This window comes from Monodelphis domestica, chromosome 2 (genome assembly GCF_027887165.1).
Source record: "Monodelphis domestica isolate mMonDom1 chromosome 2, mMonDom1.pri, whole genome shotgun sequence".
Taxonomy (NCBI): domain Eukaryota; kingdom Metazoa; phylum Chordata; class Mammalia; order Didelphimorphia; family Didelphidae; genus Monodelphis; species Monodelphis domestica.
Genome location: NC_077228.1, coordinates 138,058,472 through 138,077,663, shown reverse-complemented (window position 1 = coordinate 138,077,663; position 19,192 = coordinate 138,058,472). Strand labels below are relative to the sequence as shown.

Sequence of the window (19,192 nt, the reverse complement as noted above, 5' to 3'; positions counted from 1 at the left end):
TCTAAGCTCAGGGATTGGAACCCACATAGAGGAGGGACCTTTCTAAGCTCAGGGATTGGAACCCACATAGAAAAGGGGCCTTTCTAAGATCAGGGATTGGAACCCACATAAAGAAGGGACCTTTCTAGGCTCAGGGATTGGAACCCACATAGAGGAGGGACCTTTCTAGGTTCAGGGATTGGAACCCACATAGAGAAGGGACCTTTCTAAGCTCAGGGATTGGAACCCACATAGAAAAGGGGCCTTTCTAAGATCAGGGATTGGAACCCACATAGAGGAGGGACCTTTCTAAGCTCAGGGATTGGAACCCACATAGAAAAGGGGCCTTTCTAAGATCAGGGATTGGAACCCACATAAAGAAGGGACCTTTCTAGGCTCAGGGATTGGAACCCACATAGAGGAGGGGCCTTTCTAGGCTCAGGGATTGGAACCAACATAAAGAAGGGACCTTTCTAGGCTCAGGGATTGGAACCCACATAGAGAAGGGACCTTTCTAGGTTCAGAGATTGGAACCCACATAGAGGAGGGACCTTTCTAGGCTCAGGGATTGGAACCCACATAAAGAAGGGACCTTTCTAGGCTCAGAGATTGGAACCCACATAGAGAAGGGACCTTTCTAGGCTCAGAGATTGGAACCCATAGAGAAGGAACCTTTCTAAGCTCAGGGATTGGAACCCACATAAAGAAAGGACTTTTCTTGGCTCAGGGACTGGAATCCAAATAGAGAAGGAACCTTTCTTGGCTCAGGGATTGGGAGTTCCACTTCCAGCCCATTATCTGAGACTTTTACCATGAACACCTGAGAAGTGAATAACTGCCCTGAGAAACTGGATCGCTATGAATTTGGCATAAATCTACCTCACAGTATGAGTCAAGGTTACACATATTATATCTAAGTATCTATTATGTAAACATGTAACACAAGCACATAGTTCTTTGTAAAACTCCAAGCACAAAGTAGCCATAAATTGTTGTCATTCACCTACTTCATGAGCTGCTGTCCCTAAGGAAAAGTGCTAAATAAGTCTTAACTAGCTCTATGTGTGTATGTGTGTATACATACTATTGGTGCATATATTTTGCTGGATTTAAGATTTCATCAGTTTATAGCACTCCCAATATAAACCAGGGTAGAAAGTAAGGGAACAGACATTTAAATACTATGTACTGGGCACAGCACTTTACAAATATTCCCTTATTTGATCTTCTCAACAATCCTGTGATGTAGGTATATGATCCCCATTGTTATAGATGGGGAAAGAGAGGTTAAGTGACTTGTCTAAGGTCACACAGCTAGTGTATAGGGTTGAATTTGAACTCAGGTCTCCCTAACTCCAGGTCCAGCTCTCTAACACTATATTATGCCACCTCACTGCCTCTAGAGTTTCCTGGGAACACTAAAAGGCAAAGTGACTCTGTAGGTCTCAAGTCACTTAATGTCAGAGATGGAACTTGAAATCACATCTTTCTAAGCCTGAAACCATCTCTGCCTCATTCTTCTTATTATTAAAACCTTAATTTCTGTCTCAGTAACAGCTCTAAGACAGAAGGCCAAGGACTAGGCAAATGGGGTTAAGTGACTTGCTCAGGGTCACCACACACAGGTAGGAAGTATCTTGAGGCCATATTTTTAACTCAGGGCCTTTCAACTCCAGGCCTGGTGCCCTAACCATTGGGAAACCTAGTAGCCTTGCTATATTATTATTTAGCAATATGTTAACTGGTAAAAAACAAAACAAAACTGGTCTTACTATGTCCCTCTATCTCCTTCATCCTCCTGAGGGCAGGGGCTGTTTCATTTTTGTATTTTTAACCCCAGTCCCTAGTTCTCGCTTGGCATACAGCAGGAGTTTAATGAATACATGACACCTGACACCTTAAGCATAAGTGACATAGGACCCACTGGTCCCTCTTGGTCCTAGACACCAGTTGAGTTCTTCACCTGGCACTCTCTGGGTTGCAGAAGGGATTCACATTTCATCTAGGGGTTAGATGAGATGTCTTCTAAGTTCCCAGACAGCTCAGAGATGCAATGATTTTATGTGACAAATTCCATCTTCACAGTTTTCTCTCTCCTCTCCTTTTCTTCCCTGTGCCTCTTAAATGCCCTTTTAATTATAGCAAAAGAAGCTCCAAGTCTACTTTCCAGTTATTGCAGCCTAAATGGGATACACTCCTTCTGATGCCCCACTACTACCAGCCAATCACTGCATGGGGCCCTTCCTTGATGATGCTATATTCCCTTCCTCTCAATGGCTTGGCTCATCTCCTTAGCTAAACAGTACAATTGTCTGGCTCCATTCAGCAAACTATCTGACTCAAACAATAAGAGAGTGTGGGGCGGTGGCGGAGGAGGAGGTTCCCTGATGTTCTCAATGCCCCAGTATCTTTGTCTTTTAAGAAGTTTCCTTAGCCAGGAATTGTCCCTCTTCCTTCTTGCATCAGAGATGATGAAAGACTATTTCATTTTTTTTTTAGGATGTACATAGAGGAGGAGGAAGAGAATGGAGAAGGAAGCAGGGAGAGTGACAGGTATTCAGGCTCTAAATATGGTTCTTTTCTTCTGGAGCTCCAACCTGGAAGGTCAATATTGACTTAGAAGCAGTCAGTTGGTTTGGTGGACAGAACACTAGCCCTGAAGTCAGGAAGGCCTACTTATTGTATGTCTCTGGGCAAGTCACATAATTTCTGTCTGCCTTTGTTTCCTCAACTATAAAATAGGAATAATAGCACCTGCCTCCCAGGTTTATTGTGAGGATTAAATGAGATAGCATAAATGTATAGCACTTAGCACAATGCTTGGTACATAGTAAGCACTTAATAAATTTCCTTCCTCCCTCTATCTCTCTATCCCTCCATTCCTCTATCCCTCCCTCCTTCCCTCTGATCCTTCCTTCCTTTCCTTCCTCCCTTCCTTCCTTCCTTCCTTCCTTCCTTCCTTCTTTCCTTCCTTCCTTCCTTCCTTCCTTCCTTCCTTCCTTCCTTCCTTCCTCCCTCTCTCCCTCTCTCTCTTTCTTTCTTTCTTTCTTTCTTTCTTTTCTTTCTTTCTTTCTTTCTTTCTTTCTTTCTTTCTTTCTTTCTTTCTTTCTTTCTTTCTTTCTTTCTTTCTTTCTTTCTTTCTTTCTTTCTTTCTTTCTTTCTTTCTTTTTCTTTCTTTGTTGGTGCCGTGGATGGAATGCTGGGTCTGGAATCAGAAAGGCATAAGTTTATATTTTTCCTCAGATACTTAACTAGCTACATGACTTTGGGCAAGTCACATAACCTTTGTGTACTTCTGATCCCTCAACTGTTAAATGGGGATAATAAGAGCACTTACCTTCCAGGGATATAAAGGTGAAATGAGATACCACTTGTAAAGTGCTTAGCACAGTGCCTCCCATATAACAGGTGCTTAATAATTACTCATTTCCTTCTTTCCTTCCATTTGAGCCAGTCAATTTGCAAATGAGGTGGTAAGAGTCCTAGAAAAGGATCACCCAGATGGTACAATTTCTTATGCAATCAGTATTATCGAAGATCAGCACAATCAATTACCATGTTTAATATGTATTTCTTTTTGTGCACATGTTTGTAGCTATATGTATATATATATATGTGTGTGTGTGTGTGTTTGTGCAGAAATGCATGTATTTATGTGTGTGATCTTTCTAATAGACTATGGACTCCTGAAGGGCCTGTTTCATTTTGTCTTTGTATCTTCAATGCCCAGTTGCCTAATAAATGCTTGTTTATTGATTGGTCCAAACCGCCTTGCCCATTGCTAGCCAAGTGACTCCTGTAGACAATGCCCCTTGACCAGCATTTTCTAATCACATCAGTTTAGACTCCGACAGAATGACCCTGGGAACAGTGTACCATGGTGGGATGCTACTGTCCACAGCAGCTAATCTCGAATATTTTTGTTTCATTTTTCCTTTATATTTACAAACTGTGAAGGACCTCTAAAGAACATGCTTTTATCTTGGTTAGAGCTATCAACATTTACCTTATTGAAAATGAATACATTTTATTATTATTATAAAAATCATTTTGACTTCACTGACCCTCCTAAAAAGATCTTGGAGATTCCCAGGGGTCTTTGAGAATCACTGCTCTCTTCTAAAGCTAAGAGTCTGTGGTTCTAGGCATCTGGGGGCTGCTGTTTGAGTTTTCTTTTCTCTTTCTATGTTCCAGTGGTACGTTTTGCCTTTAGGCTCTTCTGAGATCTTCCTACAGATTCTGGATAATCACTGGTCAGGAATATTATAGAACAGGGAGGGGATTAACCCATCAAGCAAGGGTTTGTATCCAGTGGCCTTTGAGGTCTCTTCCAACTGAAATATTCTGTGAAATGGTGCTCTTAGTATATATAAAGACCCATGGCTCTCTCTTATATGAAGGACCTGCTCCCTTTGCATATGGAAAACAGTCAGAAGGGCTTGGACAAGGACTATTCCTATGAGGAGTGTTTCTGGGAATCCAATAAGGGATCTCTGCATTTGAACTCCTGTTTTCTGCTGCCCAGGAGTACAGTATTTATTAAGTTAAAACTGCACCCATACCTTTGACTCAAGCTGACAAGGTGTTTGTTGAGGGGAAGGGAATAAGAACTTCTATAGAGTCTTCTACATACTAGGCACTGCAATAAATGCTTTTTACCAATGTTCTCTCATTTGATCTTCACCACAACCATATGGGGTAGGTGCTATTATTACCCCACACACACTTTAAATTTGAAGAAATTGAGGCAGGAGTTAAATAACTTACCCAGGGTCATACTGCTAATGTTTAATCCTTTGATTTGAACTCAGGTCTTCTTGATTCCAGACCTATCTCTCTAGCCACTCCTCAAACTCCCTTCTTTTTAAAGGCCACAGATTAAAGGGTGGGGAGCTTAGTAGAGTGACTTAGATAAACCTACCTAGCAAAAGGGAGAATTCAGAAAGGGTCCAAGGGAGGAAAAAGTCACTCTGGCAGTACAAATTAGACCAGTGATAGTGAACCTTTTAGAGATAGAGTGCCATGCCTGCCCCACCTTCACCCCACCGAGGGGAAGGAGAAAGTGCTCCCATTGGGCTGCTAGGCAGAGGGATGGGTAAAGTGAGGAAAATGTCCTCACCATAGGTGAAGAGGAGGAGGGGAGTGGTGCAAGTGCTCCACTAGGCACTCCCATTGGGCTACTGGACAGAGGGGTGGGGGAATGTGAAAAAGGCCATCAGGCATGGTGGAGAGGGGAAAGGGAGCAGTTTCACCCAAGTCCCTCTGCCTTTCTAATAATAAACTCTTGAAGGGGAGGGTGGTCAAGTGCCCACAGGGTGTTCTGAGTGCCATCTTTGGCACACATGCCATAGGTTTGCCATCACTGAATTAGACTATGTGATAGTTTTCCTAAGCTGCCTTCCTGATCCCCAAATAGCTGTCCTCTGAGGACAAATAGAAAGGACACCAAGGACCAATACTACAGAAAGGGAGAAAGGAAGGAGTGACAATTAGTACCCACCAGATACCTGTCCAGATATCAGACATGTAGGACATAGAAATTTAGGACATTTCCAGAAAGGTCACATGTAGGTTTATTACATAGAAAAGAGGGGAAGGAAGAAAAGGTTTCCAAAAGTCACATCTTCCAGACCTTAAAAAACTTGGATTGCACAAAGAAATGTCATGCTTTATATATATATATATATATATATATATATATATATGTATATATATGTACATATATATAACATAAATAGTATATGTCTATATATATGGGTATGTGTATTTATACATACATGGAGATATATGCAATATTTTGGGGTATGTACTGCAAAGTATTTCCTGTTGCAGTTACTGGAATTGCTGTTTGAATCAGAAACCTAAAGCATATTGACTCCTTCAGAAAATGGAAAGCTGCCAGGAGCCTAAGGTCTGATCATGATGGGCCTAGAGGGAGTTGTGAAGAGGCCTGGGCAGCAGCTGGTCAAGAAGAAGAACTTCCCTGAAGGTTTTCCTTCTTGTTCCTGGTGGTACCACCAAATAGACTGTACTCAGCATTGGGCACTGGATGAAGTCTGGCACACAGGCTTGTGGGTGCATGAAGTGATTAAGGGTTGTAGGATCATAGATTTGGAGCTTTGAGGTTATCCTGTGCAACCTTCTCAGCTAACAGATGAGGAAACTGAGGCCCATAGAGATTAGTTGACTTGTCTAAGGTCACACAACTAGCGAGTGACAGAGACAGATGTCAGACACAAGTCCTAACTCCAAATATAGCACTTATCCCCTCTACCATGTAAAGGTAAAAGCAGAATGAATTTTCATCTAGGAGTCCTATGGTTTGCAAGATTTGGGACTGAGGAGAGGGTCAACTTTTCCAATGCACCCTGAGCTAAGACATGAATGTCGTCTTCTTCTTCCACTTGAACTCGGGGTCAAGGCAATCCATTGGAATTCACTAGCTGGCCGTAGTTGACATACAGCAAATACTTCTGGGAAAGCTGTGGTAGGAGAGGGAAGAGGAGAATTGGTAGGTTCCATTGGGGCAGGCTATAGAAATAAGGAAATCCCAATGGGTCAAAGAACAAGTCTCATTTGAGGACAATGGAAATATATAGCAATTGGTACAACAGAAAGAAGTTGGGATTCACAAAGTGAAATCAGCCACATTACTGAAACATTATAAGTCACAACAAAAATACTTATACATTTAAATACAGTATGATGCATACAACATCATTTACCCACCCACACACCCCTGTGCATTTAAAAAACATTTTGGCACTGGATACAACATTATAAGCACACAAAAAACACTTAATAAATGCTTGTTGACCAAGTATAGGATTTCTGCACATGAAGAAAGTCTGAAATTGATGTTTACTACCATCTATCTAGGGCAGGGGTTCTTAGCCTAGAATCTTTGAATTTGTGTTCAAAAATATTATGATAACTGTATTTCAATATAACTGGTTTCCTCTATGATCCCATGTATTTTATTTTATTCCTTTAAATACATTAACCTGAGAATGGGTCCATAGGCTTCATCAGCCTGCCAAAGGGATCCATGACACAAAAAAGATTGAAAACCTGTGTCTTCCAGCCTTTGCAGAGGGGGAGACTTTGCTCTTGAAGAAACTGGTTGGGGCTCTCAGAAATGTGCACGTTGTAACCAGTAGGGAAGCCATAGAACCTCTTTTGCTTCTCCTCCCTCTGTGTTCCTAGGCCGCTGCAGAGCTAGTGAGAATAGAGATTCTTATTCCTTGTACCATTCAGCTTGATGTTTGTCAGGAGGAGAAAGGTTTCAAGAGAAGATAGCCTTTGCAGCAGAAAAAAAGAGTCCATCTACTTCATAGCCATCCACTGTTGAGAGCTCCACCCTAGAGTGGGTACCTGCTCACCCACTGAGGAATCCTACAGAAGGCAGAGCTTAGGTGAGGGGCGGGGCAGTAGGGAGTTTGAAAGGGATCAAGAGTGTCCCAAGAACACAAAGAAACCGAAGGAAGGACCCACAGAGTCTAGTTGCAAGAGAAAAGAGAAGCACAGGAAGAAATCACATCTGAAAGGGTACATGAGATGCCACCATCTCCAGGAAATGTTGGACAGAGATCCAGCATGCTGCAAATGGCAGATGAGCCTTTATTTTGGAGCTGGCTGGAGGCCATGGTGTTGAGTTTAAATTCAGAAGCCTTAGTTCATCACAAAACAAACAGTTGCCAAGACCAGACAGCCTCCACTTCCCAGATCCTCTCCCTGTAACATGGTAGGTGCTGTTTAGATACCTGTTGGAGTGGGGAGGGGAAGTCACAAGAAGTAGGCAAAGGACACATAAAAAGAAGCAATAGCAATGTATCTGGGCTTCTAGTATTCCAAAAGGCAGAGAAGAGGGACCTGTCCATTTGTTCTACCCCAGGAGAAGGAAAGACTAGATATATATTCAGATTCAGTGCAAAAGCCACAGCATGAGTAATCCATGCAAGAAGAAAGGATGGAGCCAAGATCCCCATGTGTGTCCTATCCTACATCATCGCCAAGCCATTGACACTGTCACCATCCCTGCCCCAGCAAGGGGACTGGGACCAGTAAGCTTCCTGGCCTGGGTTGGACATGAGCCTCTCTGGGAGGTTTCTATTAGTTCATTTACTGGAAGGCATCTCAGAGGCAAACTAACTCAACCTCTCCATTTTGTAGATGGAAGACTTCCCAGCTATGTGATCATGGGCAAGTCACTTAACCCAAATTGCCCAGCCCTTGCTAGCTTTTCTGCCTTGGAACTGATAACTTCTAAGACAGAAGGCAAGGGTTTAAAAAGCAACAACAGCCTTTGGGAAGTGACGCCTACGTGCTAGAATTTCGTAATAATGGTACCTCAGAAGCATTCATAACATGTAACTACATGGGTAGGATTGAGTAGAGAAGAGACTTCTAGCTGGCTCAGAACATCCATCAGGGTTCGTAATGGCCCTGACTTTGTTTCTTAACCAAGTTAGTCTATTCTAGAGCTTGTACCAAGTGTCTATAAGTCCAATGGAGGGTAGCAAGAAGAGCCCTTTGCAGATTTGCAGTCTGAGCAGGCACTAATTATTGCCAGAGTCCTAGATGGGAGGTACCATCTTGTATCTGGTGCATCCATAGAAAGACTCATTTCTGTGCACCGAGTCAGGTTCTTCCTTAGGTGGAATAATCTCTAATCCTAGGGACCAACTCAAGGGAGGAAAGAGAAATGATTTTGCTTTATTGCAGTTGTGCAAAGCTGGAGCCCAATAGATTATGTCTTATTAAACACTATAAATAAAGGTTGTCAAGATGGGATTAATCCCTCTGGCTGGGAGGTGGGAAGTGGGGAAGAGAGTCAATAAATGCTCAGCTTCAGGTCCTGGCCTCTCTGATCTTCTGGTACTACCCAGAGTCCACCAGCCACCCCAGACAACCAGTAACTGAGAACTGAGCCTAACTTGATAGCTGGCAAGGGATCTCTTTTTGCATCTTCCACCAACTCCCACTGCCCTCAAGGTATCAAGCCTGGCTGTTTAAAGTGGTGCCTTAGCTGTATTGGAGGCATTTCAAATAAACATCAGAGGAGGAATAACAATAATAACAGTAAACAAAGCCTCTGACGCCAACTCGGGGGATTTAAATTATACATCCTGTAGCAGTTTATACAATGCAAGAGGCTTTCTTCCCTAACATCACTAATACAATAAAAACAGCCAATGTTAAGTAAAATATTGGGGCCCGCACTTGGAGGCCCTCATTTCTCATCTTCCACAGTTCCGTCTTGCCAAATGCCCCTAGAAGAGGGGGAAAGGCTGCAAAGATGGAAAGCATTATGTCTTGAGAGCAGAAAATCAGAGTGAGGCCTCCAAAATTTACCCTGACTACACAAGAAGTCCCAGAAACAAAGAGATTCTATGGAGGGAAAAGGGCCCAATATAGGGAGATATATCGATATATTGATATATAGATCATTTTCTATATATCGATATCTATAACTAGTTAGCTGTGTAGCTAGTTATCTATAGATCTATATGTAATATATAATTATCTATATATAAACCTACATATGTAGATATATAGACATCGGAATATCTATCTATATAGATTTGTATTGAAGGTTGAGCCATCTCCCAGAGAAGCCAATTTTGTTTTAGCAATCTTTTCCCTCCTAGGAAAACTTCAGGAGTTTGGGGAATTTCCCACTGGATGCTCTGCATTCAATGCCTCCTTTCATCATTGCTCTGTACCCTGCCATCGAACACGATAACAAATATCTTCACCTCTAGGAGTATCAGCACTCTAGGGTAGAAGCTTCTGTGCCTTTGTCCTTTGTTATCTCCTAGCAGAAATATTAATTTTGTAATATTGGTGGAGGGAGGGAGGCAGGGAGGGGAATGATTCTGTTTGCTTTCAAGATATTTCTTCTGCTGTTGCTGTTGCTTTTCCTCCCAATTGTTATTCTCAAATTTCATGGCATTTTTCATCTGCCAAGTGCATTAAAAGTTATTAGTGAATTCATCCTCTCTGTGGCTCTGTCACATCCAGTTTGGGAAGCAGAGGGAGAAAATGCAGATGATTGGTTGCCATCCATCCCCAAGTTGAGGCCAATATTTTCCACATCCAAATAAAGGACAAGAATTCATCTTTAGGGACTTGTTTAATAGAAGAAAAGAAAATGATGTTCTGTCTCGTGTACTGAAGAACTGAGTATTGGCACCAAATTACTGAGTGATGGTTGCAGAGTAGAAGTCCTTGATGAGGTAGAGAAATGAGTTGAATCTCACTCTCATTCTTATTGGCAGAGAATTCATTTCATTCCTTTTTTATTTCCCTAATTGGGTTAGAATCACTCCAAAACCTTCTTCCACCCTTCTTCTTTAAAGTCCTACAGAAATCTGAGCTGTCATTATTCTCTTCTCCTCTCCTATTCTCTCTTCTCATGACCTCTCTGCTTTTCAGTGGTGTGGCTTAGTTGGGGGAATCAGCAGGAAAGGAACCATTTTAATTATATCTCCCTTTTCCCCTGTAGGTGTGACTGATACCTGGCTTTCTCAAGACAAGAGCTGCCTCTGACAGCCTAGGCAGGACTTGGATGTGGGATACATTATTTACTATTGTCTAAGTGAGATGGACAAACAGTACCAATTATCATTCACTGTCGAGTTAGACTGAAAAATCACCAGTCACCATATAGTGGGACAACCTTCCTTGAGAAGTGGGAGAAGCTTCCTTATAGGGTCATAGACCTAGAGTTGTCATACTAATGACTCTGGAATAGCAGTGTCGAGAAGGAGTCATTTGCTCTGTGTTGTAAATTCTTTGAAATGTAGGACCTGATCTGTATATTCACATATCCAGCATTTAGCACTATAGTACTTGTATTTGGGTATTTAATGAAGGAGCTCCAAAGAAAGTCATAATTACATAGAAGACAGTTGAAGTGTCTGTTCTCCATTCTGCTGATAGCTCCATAGGTGACCCTATGTGAGTTAATTCTCCATCTACAAAATGGAGGTGATACTAGTTCATGCTGAATAATAACATGAGATAAAGATTCCATCCCAAAAGAAGCAGAAAGAATTATGCAGGCCACTACTCTATTTCCTGATACATTCTTGCTCCAGTGTGAAGGGGGGGCCCCCTTGAAACCTCCCAAAAATGACTGTACCTTGGTCTCAATGCCTAACTTACTGTACCTAAATCTGAGATTTACTTATCTGATGACCTATGTGCAAAGTGCTGGAGATGCCCCAGGAGATATGGGTATGTCTCATTCTCTACTGAATTCTGACTTGATAACAGGACTAGTCTAAAATGTCTGACCAGATTGCTGGACAACTGAATGTTCTTTGCTGTGGACACCAATCAGAATGTGGCTTAATTATAGCTGGGCACTGTTACTCAGTGGTATACATTCTCCTAGAAACAATGGGCTAGCCCTCTACTGGTCTGCCTGGCTGGCTCAGAGCCCATCTGGTCTAACTATCTGTAACCATCAATTGGAGATCATGAATTGGGATGATGGCCTGATTGTAATGAATAACTCTGGGTACCATTCCCCTAATAATGCCATAGTGGCAGATTCAGGTCGCAGCCATCCTCATTGTTCCTGCATCACTGCTGGGTCATCTTGTCATCAATTACATGGAAATTTTTCTGTTTCAGGGCTAACTCCTCTGGCTCAAAAAGCAATCCTCCTGATAAAGAGACCTGCCTGTCTTTGCGGGCTGCCAAATGGGTAATTGTACTAAGGATCACTGAATACCTGTGCTAATCCATCCCACTCAGGCTCCTGATGATACTTGTCACTCAAAGAAACCCTATTTATTTGCTGGATTGCTAGGCTCTTAGTTTTCCTAAATAGACTACAAGAGTTGCTATCTCTTCCCTACCCCATCCCCCAGCCTGTACCCCAGTCCAAGGCCAAGGGCAGAATTTTCCCAGTCCCCCTCTTGCTTGTGGTAGCAGCCAGTCCCAATCGGAGGTCTCTCTCTCCACCCTGATTGTCAGTCTGCCTCTTCAAGTGCAGACTGAGGTGGAAGGGGAGTGGGCTGGAGTGTGGGAGTGGGTGGCACCAACCCATTATTTTCTTCAGCTAAAGCTGTTTTATCTTATTATGGGGGAGGCCTCTCTTCTTGACTCAGCTTCCTAGAGAGCAGCCAGCCCACTCTAAGCATCAGTTTGGAGAATCCTCTTCATAGAACTAATGACTGTAGATTGACTTCTTGGATGAAGTAGAATTTATTTCAGCACAAAGAAATTCAAGGAGGTGGTTGAGTCCAAGCAAGACTGAGGATTGGAGTCAGGAGGTTAGAGAGACTACATGATGAGGAGGCCATCAGGGATTACCACTGGGCACAGTCCAGCTCAGTCCAACCCAACTCAATCAATCATCCCCTTGCTGAATTGGAAGAAGAAAGGGACCTTTGGAAAAGTAAGGGGAAAGAAAGTGATTTTAAAGGGGGGGCAGTAGACAAAAAGGAGATATCCTAGGGTCAGTCTTTGAAAATGAAAAATGAAAAGTTTTGGGTTTTTTTCATCTACTGACAAGTCAAGGCAAGAAGGCCCAAGTGGTAGTGATGACTGGACTGAATTGCTCTATCTAAAAGTGAAGAGGAAGCACGTGGTCTTGGCAGTCCAAATTCTGCTTTACAAAGTGAGAAGGGAATTGGCCTAGTGGACAGGGTAGGTGAACTGGAATGTCCCTGCTTCAGTGTGCCCCTTCCTTCCATTTCACACTGCCTCGTGGTCTGGTTCTTGAATAGTTAAAGGCCAAATGAAATGGTATCCAGTAAGGAGATCGTTTGTTCCTCATTTGTTGCCATTAAGGCTGAGGGCATAAAGCAAGCTTTTTAAGCCTCATGTCCTGAGGGAGGGTCTCTTGAATCTCCAAGCATCCTCCTCTGCAAGTGAAAGAAACCCTATGTGAAATACCAGGTGGAGATGGCAACTGGGGAGCAGGTCACTTGAATTAGTACTGTGCCCATGATAACACTAGAGGGAGTTGCCAACTCATTGCCACAAGAAGGGAAGGTAGGTACTTTATTCTTCTGCTTGGGAAAGCTGAAACCACAATACTGTACAGTTTTTATGTCAACATCATCTAGGCAGTGCAGCTGGGAGGTCTGAGAGAGTGAAGGGCAGGGAGATTATGAGCTCTCTTGGTTTTCAGTTGTGTCTGACTCTTGGTGACTGTGAGAGGAGTCAGAACTCAAGAAGAAATACCTATCTGGTCATTTTTCAACATTAGACTATGTTCTAAACTCCTGTGGCTGGCTGTTGACCCAGGTGAGGACCTCTCTACCAGTGGGATTTTGGAATAAGTCACAGATCTTCCTCAGCTCAGGCGCTCCCAGCAAAAAAGAAGTCCTAGGGCCACCATCAAGGATTTTGAGTCTATGTACATGTTGGGTTTCTTTGGGAGGTTGGAGCATTGCCGAGGTAGCCAGGATAAAGACTCCCTGGTCCCCTAACTCAGGCTTACAATGTGTGGGTACATTTCTTGACCTGTCTCTGTAGCTCTGGTGCCCCCTTGCCGTCAATAGGGAAGGGAAATCGCCTTTTTTTTTCTACAATAGTCAATAGCCTAAAAAATCCACAGATTTGGACTTTTACTAAAGCTCAAGGGCCTTTGGGGACCTTCTGTTAGAGCCCCTTCTTTGCTTCTCAGAGTCCTCATCCATTCCCACAAAGCCTTTTGTCCTCAGCTCTCTCAAGATTCACCAAGAAAGAGAGAAGCAGCCCCCAGTGCCTGCTGAGAAAAACAGACTCGTTTTCCAAAATAAATAAGTTTTTTTTAAAAAAAATACCTCCCCAAACCCTCACCAAAAGAAAAAAAAAATAACCCCCACCAAACCCATGAAAAGCCAGAAGAGAAAACATCAGATTCTTTGGCCCAAAGATCCTTAACACAGGCTCTTCTGGACTCCCTGCTGGTGGCTCTGGGGCTCACAGCTGCTGGGGGATGCCCTGTTCCTTGTAGCCTGTGTGGAAAAAGCAGAGAAAATGTGGTTAAAATCATTATTCCCTATTTAGTTTATACAGACGCGAAGTGTGGGGCCCTGTCCTCAACCCCATGGACCAATGAGGCTGCTTCTCTGTGTGTTTCCAAAACACTAAAGCTAGGATACCTACTTAGAGCTTTCAACACACATAGAAAATAGTCCTCATGGCCCCCAACCCTGACCTTGTTCTGTGGAAAGAGGTGGGCAGGATTTAGAATCAGATGATCTAATTCTTGATCCCTAGCCTTGGCTTATAAATTGATGTGACTTTGGACAAAACTATCTTAAACTGAAAAATGAGGGGAAGGGCCTTTAAGGCCCCGTCCATCTGAACCTCAATCTCTTTATCTGTAGAGTTCCAGAATTGGAAAAAAAAAAAAGAAGACTCTGACTTGGACATGAATTGTGTGACCCTAGGAAAATTATTCTTTCAGTCTCTCATTGGCTCATCTGTAAAATGGGAATAACAACAGCACCTGCCTCCTAGGGTTGATGGGAGGACCAAATAAAGTAATATTTGTAAAAGACTTTGCAAACCTTACCAAGTACCATATAAAGGTCAGTTATTATTATTAGTCATTACATTTCTAATAAAATGGGAGCTGGAACACTTGCCCTCCATACCTATGTCAAAGGGATAGTGAAAGGAGCAAATGAGTAAATGGACAGAAAGCATTTTGTAAATGGGAAATACCTATTACCTACTAAAGCAATAGTATAATGTGGGTGTGGTGTGTGCCTTGACCACCTATGATGGTGTCATTCACATGGAAGATTCTTTGGGAGGAGAAAGCAGCTTCTGGGGGCCTGAAGAACTATCTTATGTGTGGACATTCTACATTGGCCTACCAGGTGGTTGGGAGCAGTGTTTTTCCTTCAGTTGCATATCCAGAGCTGACTTTATTTTTAAATCTGACTGACAGTGGGGTGGAAGATGAGTGAGGGACCTTTTTTTGCTGAACTTGTGTCTCTCACTATTCAAGGATTTGAGGGGGGCACCTCCTTCCCCACTCCCAAACCCCCTTAGCCCATCTGGCCTCAGGAATCTGGGAGTCCAGAAATCTAGGTTGGGGGTTGTAGTTAGCTGAGTTAGCCCTGAAGAACAAGGATTTGGGGACACCTGCTCAGTTGGGTTTAGGACCTCAACTTGGCGGGACCAATATTAGATAAGAACTGAACTAAACTATGACTCCAATTACCCTTCCCTTCGAAGAGATTTAGGTAGTATAGATGGGATTATGCCCCTAAATTATTAAGGGAAATGTTTGTTCTATGTCTTTGAAGTAAATAGCCCTTTTTAAAAATTAATCTGGTGTTGGGGCAGCTGAGTGGTCAGATTTAGCTATTTATAGATATAAACTAGAGAGCCAGACTAGAGACAGGAGGTCCTGCATTCAAATCTAGTCTCACATACTTCCTAACTGAGTAATCGTGAACAAATCACTCGATCTGAATTGCCTAGCCCTGACTGCTCTTTTGCCTTAGAAATGATACAAGTATTGATTCAAAGACAGAAAGTAAAGTTTAAAAAAAAATTGAATCTGTTGTTAAGAAAGAACTACGGCCCCAGGGGAAAAAAAAGAACACAATTCAGTGTGTGCTTGAGTCAGTAGCAGAGGAAAGAGACTCCCTCATCTCCTCAAGATACCAGATGACTTTAATGGGGAGAAAACATAGAGGCCTGGCCCTGGACAATGGGACCAGAACAAACCAAGCCATGATGGCAATAATAGTAGACATTTGCATAGTGCTTTTAAGTTTGTAAATAGCTCAGCATGCATTGTACTCATTTGAATCCCACAACAGTTCTGAGTCAAGGGCTTGAGGTATTAGAAGGATGAACCCAAAATGTCTGGCATTCCAAGCCCTCTGGAACTGTGGGAGACAGGATGCTCACTAATGAGCAGATGGTCTCCCATGAATTCAGAGTCAGCTCACATACACAGAAGACGTGCTCTGTGTGCCCTTTGCAGTATCGCTATCATCAGGCTTCCCCTCCCTGTAAAATTGCCCCGGTAAATTGTGAGGTTGGTGAAATTCATTTTTCTTCATCTCTAACCTCCTCTTTCTGGGCCTTCCCAATTATTCCTTCTCGGACCCTCATTCTGCAGGCTGCCAGTATCTAATTTTCTCTGCCTTCCTGCTCATCAAACCTGCTCTGGGGAAAGAATCTGATAAATTCCATTTACACAGAGGTGTCAAAGACTAGCACAGTTTAACCTAATTCCTCTCTCTAGGGACACTTGCATTTTAACAGGGGGCAAAGGCTGTAATAGTAGAATTTCAGACCGAGGCCAGAACATGGGGGAATGAGGGAGGGGGTGAGGCGTTAAAAACACATCACATTTCTTCTTAGGTTGACACTGACAGCCCCAGTTTGACTTGTCCAGCTAGTGATTTGGGGGGAAAGGTCAAGCACAAAATTTTCTGGTTGGTTACAAAGAATTATGTGATTAAAATAATTAATATTTTCATTTTATCATTAAATATAGTAAATTAATAATAAATAATAGTAAACATTTATTGTCATATTATTAAACAATATATTATTATTATTTTTAAACCCTATCTTTTGTCTTAGAATTGATATAAGGATTGGTTCAATGGCAGAAGAGCGGTAAGGACTTGGCAATTTGGGTTAAGTGACTTGCCCAGGGTTACACAGCTAAGAAGTGTCTGAGGTCACATTTGAACCCAAGGCTTCCTGTCTCCAGGCCTGGCTCTCTATCCACTGAGCTACATAACTGCCCCCAATTTTGTGTCCCTGATAATGATTGATAGCTCAGGCAGCCTATGTTAAGGGACCCAGAAATACTGGTAACTGACCCTACAGTGCATTAATTCTACAAAAGAAAGTGGTCCTGGCCAACAGGCTCAGGTTGCAAAAGGATGAATTATTTTTCCAGAAATGCTCCTGAATGCTCAGGTTTACTATTATTGAGTGTCACATTGGAAATCTAAGTGACTCCTAGCTGGAAGCAAGTGGGGCAAAGCCTAAAACCCTCCCTAGACTGGCTATGACCCTGAAGTAAAGATTCTGTGAACCAGTTGCCTGTGGTCTGATAAAATCTCTTTCATGAATAATTGGTGGGGGAGGCAAAGAGAGGGGGACAGGAAGCTAGATTCTTCTATGTGACCCAATAAGACCAGGGGTGACCCCAGGCCACCCTAGACTCACCTTGGGAAACTGGATAGCAAGTACGAGGATGTGAAGAAGGCATGAGAGAGGGGGGAAAAGAGAGAAAGAAAAAACACTGTCTGAAAAGGATGATCACAGGAACATCTGAAATATCCAAAGGGAGGAGGGATAAGCACATGTCAGGGACCTGGAGCACAGGACCCAGATGCCAATTTCACAAAAGCCAAATTCACAGGCACAGACAGGAATTGTCACATTCATTTTAAGCAATCAACCACCATGGATCAGCTCCCCCAAAAAAGGATATTTACTGAAAACACAAAGTACTCTGCTTTAAAAAAATTTTTTTAACTGAAAGATGTTCTCTCAGTTTCCTCTGATGGGCAGAAGTCATGCAGAAAAGGCTAGAAATGCAAGGAAGTCATTTCTAATTCTTTTGCAACCCTCTAAGGAAAAGCCACAGGTCTCAGGGAGAAGTCAGGTAGCACATACATGGTCAGCTCTTTTTTTTTTAATCCTTACCTTTCATCTTAGATGCAATACTCTTTATTGGTTCCAAGGCAGAAGAGTGGTAAGGACTAGGCAAGAGGGGTTAAGGGACTTGTTCAGGATCACACAGTTGGGTAGTATTTGAGGGCAGATTTGAACCTTGGACCTCCTGTTCCTGTGTCCGACTGTCAACCTGCCCTGACTATAGTCAGCTCTTAATAAATGATTATTGATTAACTGACTGTAAGATAGTTAGCTAAGATTGGCATCTCTATCTTTTCCCTCATTCTTTCTACCACTATCACCCCTTCCTATGCCCACATCTTGATGGATTCAAGTTAGTTAAAGAAAGTGCCCAACAGTAATCTCTAACCATGTTAATTAAAGAGGATGAAATAATTAGTAGAAACAACCTCCTAAGACATGAGTTAACATTTATTTGGCAGGGGCCATCTCCAATACCTGGCATTCTTTGGAAAGTACTTCTGTAGCAAGCACACTGACTTTGAAATCAGAGGTGGTTGTTTTTTATCCATGTCCAATTCTTCATGAATCCATTTGGGGCTTTCTTGGCAAAAATACTGGATGGGTTGGTTATTTCCTTCTCCAGCTCATTTTACAGATGAAGAAACTGAGGCAAACATGGTAAAGTGACTTGCCCAGGGTCACAGAGATAAGAAGTATCTCAGTTTGGATTTGAACTCAGGACTTCCTGATTCCAGATCTGGTACTCTATCTGTTGCATACCTTGCTTGCTGCCCAACAGAATCAGAAGATGAGTTTAAATTCTACCCTTTTCCACCTATTGTATAAAGTTGGGTAAATAACTTCTCCTTTCAAGGAACCAATTTATTCCTTTGTAAAATGAGAGAACTAGATGACTTAAGAGATTTCTTCTGGCCCTAAATCTGTGACCTCATAAAAGGTGATCTGGGGTTTGAGGTTCAAAATCTTGTTATTAACAATAATATTAATTATTTGACCATGTAAATACTATAGCAGAGCAATTCTCTTAAGTTTGCAATTTTAATGCTCTTCTTTATGTCACATTTTCTCTAACTTTCTATTTCTAGGGAATTTTTCTTGGTAAATTATTAGTAACTATCTCCTCTACCCCAATCTTCAGGGCTTTAATTAGTGTATACCTGTCTTGTTGTTGATGAGAGAGGCTCAAAGGCTGGCCGTAGAGCTGGGAAGACCTGGGTTTGAATTCTGCCTTTAACTCTTACTAGCTGGTTGGCCTTGGACAAGTAATTGGATTTCTCAGTGTCCCAGGGAACTTTCTATGATAAGTACAGAGGAGCTGTTGATCTGAATTAGTGGGGCGAGTTCCCAAACCTGAGAGACCTCGTCAATGATAGAAGCACAGACCTAAACCTTTTCCTCTTCTCAAAATTAATGAGGAATTTCACTGAATTCCTAATCCTCTTCTGCAACTCCCACAAGCTGAGTAGTATAGCCCTGGATGCCAGAAGTGTGACCTGATCTTATATGCAAAAACTCCAGAACTTACAAATCCCAAGAGTATTATGGCTGAGCTTGCTATCCTCAAAATATTTTCGGAGTGCTTTCTAAAAAAATTGCTTTCAAAGCTTTTTGCAAG

At 42.4% G+C, this 19,192-nt stretch overlaps 1 protein-coding gene across 1 annotated transcript in view; it reads right to left on the bottom strand.

Annotated features, from left to right (window-relative positions):
* Positions 1 to 5,528: 5,528 nt before the first annotated feature.
* Positions 5,529 to 19,192, bottom strand: part of STUM (stum, mechanosensory transduction mediator homolog) — a 116,719-nt gene continuing 103,055 nt past the window's right edge. The window contains exon 3 of the mRNA XM_001376966.4: positions 5,529 to 13,940. Within this exon, the coding sequence (XP_001377003.1) occupies positions 13,906 to 13,940 (35 nt within the window). The 3' untranslated portion in view covers positions 5,529 to 13,905. The remainder of the gene's footprint in view (positions 13,941 to 19,192) is intronic.